This window comes from Salvelinus fontinalis, chromosome 8, assembly GCF_029448725.1.
Source record: "Salvelinus fontinalis isolate EN_2023a chromosome 8, ASM2944872v1, whole genome shotgun sequence".
NCBI lineage: Eukaryota > Metazoa > Chordata > Actinopteri > Salmoniformes > Salmonidae > Salvelinus > Salvelinus fontinalis.
In genome coordinates, this window is record NC_074672.1 from 15,093,671 (window position 1) to 15,102,704 (window position 9,034).

The window sequence follows — 9,034 nt, forward strand, 5'->3', positions numbered from 1 at the left end:
GCATGACAAAAGCGAGCCACACGTCTTTGGCGGGCATGAGAGTAGATCTAAAATACATGCCAAGAGGGCATCATTCTGTGACCGGTCAAGTGATTAGGAAAAAGTACAACATTTGCATCCGAGTGGATTTCAAATTGGTGAGTTATTTAACGTAATTATGCATAAGTATTAATCTATACATTAAATCAAATGTATGATCCAATTCAATTTGTTCTTTTAACTTTGTAGCCTAAAACACATTTTGAACTAATGTGGTTGTTTTAAAACTGTAACGCTAAATATGTTCTATGTGGCGTCTCCTCACGGAGTGATTAAGACTGCCTATCAGCAGCACTCCCTGAATTCCATTCCGCCTTTTATGCAGGGAAGTGGCTCGTGTGTCTCAATAGCGTCAGACTTCCCAGTGACTCACTGACTTGCGCTCGCATTACAAGTCGAAGTTTTGAGTGCAAACGACAGTGGGTCCGAAGTGACGCAAACCGATCTATCTATTTCACGGCACTTTTGATAAATATTTTTGTTCTGTTTACATAACAAAACGCACAAAGGGATCATTTTCTGTTGATGAAGTCCCGCCGCGTGTGGGACGTAGAAAGTGTAGAGGTGCACCTTTATATTACTTCAGTGGCCAGAAGACCTTGATTTTCCTTTCCCCAGCATTTGCAGCCTGTGCTGGGTTGGTGGAACATGGGCACGCGGATCCACAAGGTCTCTGGACTTATCGTCTCGTTGATATTTACCTGTCATCTGGTGAATGTAAGTTATTTTTTGCATACTTTTATTTTGAAGTTTCATTTATTTCTGGTGAACAAGCTTTTGTAGATCATCTGCTCTAGTGCTCACACCGTTGCACGCACAGCAACCTTATTTATTTCCCAAAGAAAATAAACGCAGTTAATTATTTTCAAAACGTTATTACAAAATAAGAAACGTATTGGCTATTTGTTTCTTGAGTGTTTCAGTTCAAGTGTTGTTACATATACCATAGTTGAACATATATAATTCCCCACACACTAATTATACTTTTCATAAAGATGCTGTTAAAAGTAATGTGACAAAATAGAATCTCTAGTGGATTAGATCTGATCTAATTCTGTCCATAGAAACAGTCTATTCATAGTCTGTCTGGCGTCTACATGCTTTAAAGTTTCTCAAACTTATGTCTGAATCACACTCACTTCACTTGAAACACTTCAGGAAAATTGGCAATATTTGACCACAATTCCATTATTTGCAAAATGATGCAATGGTAGATAATTTAACTCACTTGGTACCCAGAAGGAACTGATTATTACGTTTATTAAGTTATAGGTGGTAGCTGCAGACAATAAAGGTAACCTAGGGCTACATAAAACAATGATGGAATGGTAGTGAAAGAAACTGGTCAGCATCTAGAATTGGTTGCTTATTAGTGACTGCAATAAAATCAATGGTAACAGCTTTTCTTCTTGGGGAAAATACTGGTGTCTATAACATATCTTCATTCTGTCAATATACTTTGATCATGCCACTTGTTCTTGTATAAATATTAATCAGTGTACTTTTCAACTTGATACAGTCCTTGTGCTAGTGACATAATGTTTTCAATTCATTCAAAATGGTCTGTGAATATCTCTCTTCAGACAGAGCTTCACAGTCCTTGGGTCATAAGGATAATGTATAAGATGTAGCCTGGCCCTGCATTCAAGTGATGTGAATTGTAGGATATGGCACTTTATCAAACACTATAAGAATAAGACTATACCCGAGATCATGTCTTGTTTCTCACCTATTTGCTCTCTAACAGAAAAATCTGTCACGTCTGTCTGCCTGTCTGTCTGCTACTACTATGTTTTTAATTTGATCAAAAGTTAAGCCCCCTGTAATTCCTGTGGTTTACATGACGATAATGGAAAGTGTTGTTGTGGTTTTTCTGTTGTTGTGGTTTTTCTGTTTCGGGTGCATTTTCAAGCATATCATAAATCGCTATCAAAGATCAACTTCTTTTTGGGTTTCCATTTGGCAGTAATCTGATACATGTTGACTCAACTGTTTGTTGGTAATGGCAGATGGCTTCCATAGTTTTACAAGTAACCTCGATGACAATAGCAGCATAATTGAATTATCTGGGACAAGGAGCAGTGTCTGTTTCTAGCGTTTTGACTCTGCACTGTGACAGGCTTGACACTTGATTCAATTAAGCACATATACTGATGTTAGTATAGGGCCCCCTTCACTCGTCTGGAATGTGAGGGTCAGTTCTAGCGATCAACTCAAACAATCAATAGCTAGGTTTCCATCAAATTGGTTCCAGATTTTCATGTGAATATTCTAAAATCTGCATAAAAACAATATGCGCATTTTCCCACTAGAGAGGTGTTCCCATCAAATTGACTTGTTGCAGATTAAAGGCTGTGCTTGATGTCATAATCCTGGTCAGTCCCTGGATGGGAGACTAGATGCTGCTGGAAGTGGTGTTGGAGGGCCAGTAGGAGGCACTCTTTCCTCTGGTCTAAAAAATATCCCAATGCCCCAGGGCAGTGATTGGGGACACTGCCCTGTGTAGGGTGCCGTCTTTCGGATGGGACGTTAAACGGGTGTCCTGACTCTCTGAGGTCATTAAAGATCCCATGGCACTTATCGTAAGAGTAGGGGTGTTAACCCCGGTGTCCTGGCTAAATTCCCAATCTGGCCCTCAAACCATCATGGTCACCTAATAATCCCCAGTTTACAATTGGCTCATTCATCCCCATCCTCTCCCCTGTAACTATTCCCCAGGTCGTTGCTGCAAATGAGAACGTGTTCTCAGTCAACTTACCTGGTAAAATAACGGTAAAATAAAAAAATAAAAATAAATAAAAATAATATATTAAATTCCCATGTACCAAATAAAAAAAAACAAGTTAAATGGGTTTCCATTGCATTTTCAACTCTACTGATGGTTTCTCACAAAACAAATGTTTGCGTTATATAGCGAGTGTGCCCACAATGGTATTGGCACGTGCGCTCTAGTCAACTTCTCGCAGATACAGTGCAGGTACTAAAGCCAAGCATCAATGATCATGTCACCAGAATAAGACCCTTGATATTTTCTGTAAAGGATCCTCAAGATCATCAACTTTCACAACCCTGTGAAGTTCATCATAATTTATTTCATCTGTAGCCTAATAAACTGCATGGTTTCCCGACGAGTCGTAGTGGAAGGGTCACACAACATGTCATCGTGTGACTGCTAGTTTACTTCGATGTAATGGTTATTATATAAATATATATATTTTTATTTTATTTTATTTTTTTATACATTTTATCCCCTTTTCTCCCCAATTTTCGTGGTATCCAATCGCAAGTAATTACTATCTTGTCTCATCGCTACAACTCCCGTACGGGCTCGGGAGAGACGAAGGTCGAAAGCCATGCGTCCTCCGAGGCACAACCCAACCAAGCCGCACTGCTTCTTTAACACAGCGCGCCTCCAACCCGGAAGCCAGCCGCACCAATGTGTCGGAGGAAACACCGTGCATCTGGCCTCCTTGGTTAGCGCGCACTGCGCCCAGCCCGCCACAGGAGTCGCTGGAGCGCGATGAGACAAGGAAATCCCTACCGGCCAAACCCTCCCTAACCCGGACGACGCTAGCCCAATTGTGCGTCGCCCCACGGACCTCCCGGTCGCGGCCGGCTGCGACAGAGCCTGGGGGCGAACCCAGAGACTCTGGTGGTGCAGTTAGCACTGCGATGCAGTGCCCTAGACCACTGCGCCACCCGGGAGGCCCATTATATAAATATTTGAGCATAAAAGCGTTTCTACCGACAGTTCTCGCATATTTAATTTTACAGACAAAAAGATCCCGCATAGCATATTTTGTTTTGTCGACATTTGGAAAGTTTACCGACAAATGTTCTGTTTCCATCAGGCAGTGTCATTAAAAAAAATTATCCGACATGTACTTAACTCGCATAAAAAGGTTGGATGGAAACCTGGTTAATGTCAATAAAAGTCTATAAAATGGCTCCTAACAGTGGAGCAACTCAATCAACTGCTCTCATCCTGCCATTAACCATCAATATCTTATGTTGGGGATCATTTAAGTGAAAGGGTTTTATTGTTAACACACTGATGAAGCCACCAGCATCTGTCCAGGGTAGTCGAATCAGGGCCAGGGTTTCTAATCTTGTTCTCTGCCTGTCCTGACCATAGATATAGAACATGGTATATCTCTATGGTCCTGACACCCTGTCCTTCTCATGATAATACGAGCAGTTTGGAGTTTGGTTGTTTTCTGGTTGTCTGACATCAGAACCGTGAGCACTGCTGACTATTTTGGCTCTGTGAGCCCTCCCTCCCAGTATAGAATACCACAGCCACAAGTATCCCCTGACTTCATTGGTGTCCCCTGACTTCATTGGTCGTTGTGTGTGAGGGGGAGGTTGCCCTGGATTTCTGAGCCCATATACAGCCTGTGTGCCCATTGTCATAAACTTGTTCTTTTTTAATCCTGTAAAACTATCCCCTTCTAACTCTTATGCAACATCTTGATATAGCTAGTGATACAGTCCAGGGTGTCAGGCCATGCTTTGTGTCAGGCCATGTGGTATATTAAGTAAGCCATTTAGTCTGTTACTGTGTGCTGCTGCTTTGTCACCCCAGATCTGTCTGTGTGTTGAGATTTAGTTGCAGGGATCCAAAGCCAAAATGACCACATACAGTATTTCAGTGAGTGACTATCAACGGTTCAGTGATTTCCAGTGTTTTATATTTGTGCCTGCCCACCCAGTTTTCTATATTCAATCAAAAATAGAGACACCCGAAACTGATTAGCAATAATACGTTTTCTATTGACTAGCTACCTGTTGTTCACTGATTCACACAATAAGGCCCCCACCCAGGGTCCCTGGTGCACTGCGGTGCAAACAGCAGTTTAGAAAGTGGGCCTCAAGAATTTGAGCTAATTGGGTGAAGACTTGGCTTGACAAACATTGCATTGTTGACTTACTTCTCCCCCCAGGAGGCAAAGGAGGCCATCTTGTCTCTGAGGACAATGCTATCCTGAAGTGGCTGGCTTGCCCTGCCTCCTCAAACATATTTAGGTGCACATGCACGCACACACATGCACACACACACGCACACACACGCACACACATGCACACACATACATGTCAATGTATTCATTCTCCCATAATTCTTACTTATTCGTCAGAGAGCATGAAAATAGTGTTTGTGTGCAGAGTATTTGGAACTCACAGTTAATAAAGCAGAAAATGCTTTGTTTTGTCACTCCGCTCTACAAACAAACCTCTTATATTTCTTCTCTAATGCAGTGTGCTTAGTGGTTGTGGTTGTTATGGGGAGTGTGTGCTTTGCTTTCATGTGTGTCGCATCCATGTCAGGCAGAAGGGCAGACTCCAAACACAGCTGCACATCAGCTGGTACAGCAGGACTGAGCATGTGCTGACATGAGCAGAAGCAGCATAGCCTGCTCCTCTCTTAGTGCCACCTTGCCTGATGCAACAGGAGACCCTGAGAAACCCTGTTTCCCCTTCTTTCTTCCTCCCTTCCTATTCTCTCTCCCCCAGATCTTTGCTAGCCTCTTTTCTGGAACACACATCACCCAAAACTATTATGACACACTTCAGTATGTTGCTGTGACATTCTGGCCAGAAATGTTCCTCTCTTCATCCCTCGTGAAGCTATGCTAGATCTTGGCTGACCCATGAGCTATGTTTTAAGTGGAGGACAAGGGCAACACTTATCCTAAAATATAAATGTCCATGGTGTCAACCCACTGGGCACAAAATGGTTGAATCAACGTTGTTTCAACGTAATTTGTCAGTGTTATGTGACATGGAATTTATGTGGAAAATACATTGGATTAAGGGTGAAATTTCAACCACAGGATTTTGTCATCATTGTAGACAATTTCAACATAGACAAACCTTGTATGAAATATGTTGAATTTTTGTACATTTCAAATATCAGATCTTCAACGTTATATCCACTATATGAAAATTAACAAGGCTGGGCAGCACCTCCTACTGGAGAGTTGATCTATAGCTATTCATTTAGTGTCCCGTCCAGGGTTTTAACAAAGCCCAGCTTTTATATTTGTCACTGACTACTACCCATGTGCTATTGTGAGAATGATTATTCAGAGACCTCTTTATAACTAAATATATTCACTGTTGCTATTGAAGTCATTCTAAAGGGTAGGTTTAAAAGAGCAAATTAAATAGTATCGTCAATGATACTATTTAGGCCTATATAGTATTTGCAAAGTCATCAACAGCTGCTGGGTTTCAATTCAACCCAGGGTTCAACTAAAAATAGGTAATACATATAGGCCTAGGGTTTCAAGCTTTGGTTGATTTCAAATTTAATCTTCAATTTAATCATTAATATGTTGGATTCTCATCTCAAGCTCAACTAAACATCAAAGTTAAAGAATAGGACTAAATCAAATCAGACGTTATTTAAAGTGCATTGCAAATTTGATTAGATTAGATTTAGTCGTATTCTTTAACTTAGATTTTTGGTTGAGCTGGAGACATGAATTCAACAAACTGCATGTTGAATTGTGTTTGGTTGTAAATGCAACCAAATATCAGCATTTGAAGGAGATGTATCTTCTGCTTGGATAGTTCCATCTGTGCCACTGACTTAGTCTGGCTTCAATTCCAGCTTGTTAAAGAATAAGACATAATCAAATCAAACTTTAAATGCACATTAAATAAAGTTTACATTTTTTTAGTCCAATTCTTTTTCTTTGATTCTTGGTAGAGATGGAGACCTAAATCCAACACATAAATTATTAATTTGTAGACAAACTGGAATTTGTTGACAACCAAACACAACTCAATATCACTTTTTCAATACAGTAAATAGCCTATGAACTTGTTTGATAAATTAACAAATTATATGTTGAATTCACGTCTCCAACTAAACCCCCCCCAAAAGTTAAAGAATAGTATTAAGCATGTGGCTCAGATGGAACTATCCAACAAATCGATATCCTTTAAATGTTGATATTTGGTTGTGTTGTCAAACAAACAAAATTAAATCATATTTTTGCAGTACAGTACATAGCCTAAAGTTAAGGCTATCTAACAAACTAATGTAACAGTATTTATTCAACATTCCATGGCCACATTTTGGGGTTAGCCTACTGTAACTAATGTCTTATGTAATCATGGAAATCGTGCATGTTCAAAATAGCATGCAAAGGTCGCAGGTCTGCAGAGATCTTCACAACTGCTGTAATAATCTGTGCATAATCTTGAACATCATTGATCACTTGCATTACGTACTTTTAATGTAATCTCAACTGCAATCCAGGTCATTTGGTTCTGCTATTAGATGTGAGAACACATTAAATCATTAAATCATGGTGGGCCGAGTGTCTGTGGGTTTTTGCTCCTTCCCTGTACTTGATTGATGAATTAAGGTCACTAATTAGTAAGGAACTCCCCTCACCTGGTTGTTTAGGTCTTAATTGAAAGGGAAAAACTAAAACCAGCAGACACCAGACTCTCCATGGAATGAGTTTGATACCCCTGCATTAAATTGTTGAAAAATACAAAATATCTGAAATTGTATTTCCATTTGAACTTTGTTGTGCTTTTAAATGTTTGAAAGTGCAGAGATAACACATTTAGATGACAACTAATCAAAACATTTGACGTTGTTTTTCCATTGGAATTTGATTGTGCTTTTAGGTGGTTGAAAGTGTAGTGATGACCCATTGGGAATTCAACTCTTTTCAAGTGGGTGAATAAAGGTTGAAATCTCATTGATCAATCATCTCAACCAAATATTACCCACATTTCCACGTTAAAATTACCTGGTGTTACCAATGGGAATGGCCTCTAAGAAGTCCTTCCAGACATAAACAGTCCAATGTGAAGTCTAATATACCTGATGCCAGTAACTGTTTAGTGGGGGATCCAGCTTGAGTGAAAAACCTTTAGTCTGGTTGGATTCTTCCTCATACCTCTTTTATGGAACTATGTATGTCAGTCAGAGAGACAGTTGAGTTCATGACAAGGTCACCCACTGGCCGGAGGCCTCAGCGAGGGAAACTATCCCCCTGTGTCCCAAATGGCACCCTATTCCCTATAGTGCACTGCTTTTGACCAGAGCCCTATGTTTCCCACTACATAGGAAATACGGTGCCATTTGGGAAACATACTTCATATTTTGCTGGTAGACTTTCTCTCCCGGCTGCCTGTCTCTTGGCCTGCACTTATTGGAGGTTCATTGAAATGATAAGTTAACTGTATGACATGTTCTCCCTTTGAAGGCTCTTTATCGTCGTCTGTGTTCTTTAGAATCTCCCTCATTGTCTTTTCCCCTTGATTAACTTTAAGCCATTTGAATGCCCTCCTTATTGTCCAGAGGAGTTAATGCATTGTTATGTATGGCTCTTACTCCTTGGTTGTAGACTTCTCTGCTCTGCAACATTGAAGCGGGTTAGTTAACCTATTTACCAAGGCTTCTTTGGCTAAATAAATTATGTGCTTGAATCCTATATTTTGTTGTCAAAAGTATATTATTAAGCAAGTACTGTTCTTTTTTAACCTAACCCTTTTTTAACTCCTAGTGACCCTGCCATCCTGTGGTTTGTTGATTACAAATCCGCTTCCTTATTTGGTGATTCCCAAACTACTGAACAGAGACTAAAAGGCCCATGCCATCCTTTCCTTCAATGTCAGACAAGCCCCTGCCTGTCCCGAGAAGAAAAGCTCTGTTTTATCAATGTTTTTTTTTCTCTTAACTCCAGTAAAATGCACATTCTCCCTGGGTGTTATTAAATCATTGATGTTTATTGAGGAAACCGGGCAAAGGGTATTTCACTGCCCTTGGGTCATTTTGCCTCACTGCAAAAGGAAGATAATTAAGAGGGGGAAAAGACTTGTAACTTCTGCTTATGTTTTTTTATTTTTTTACTGGGTTCGTGGGCCTCCGTTGATACTGTGAGTGACAACTTTGTTATTTTATCCTGTAAAAAGTGATACTTTATTCAAAAGTCTGCTGGATACAAGTATTTGGATGCAAAATCCAAAT

General features: G+C 40.1%; 1 protein-coding gene across 5 annotated transcripts in view; it reads left to right on the forward strand.

The window, feature by feature from the left end:
• Positions 1-384: 384 nt before the first annotated feature.
• LOC129860676 (basement membrane-specific heparan sulfate proteoglycan core protein-like) overlaps positions 385-9,034 on the forward strand; it is a 160,517-nt gene continuing 151,867 nt past the window's right edge. For all 5 annotated transcript variants that reach the window (XM_055931307.1, XM_055931308.1, XM_055931306.1 and 2 more), the window contains exon 1: positions 385-756. In XM_055931307.1, the coding sequence (XP_055787282.1) occupies positions 688-756 (69 nt within the window). In that variant the 5' untranslated portion in view covers positions 385-687. The remainder of the gene's footprint in view (positions 757-9,034) is intronic.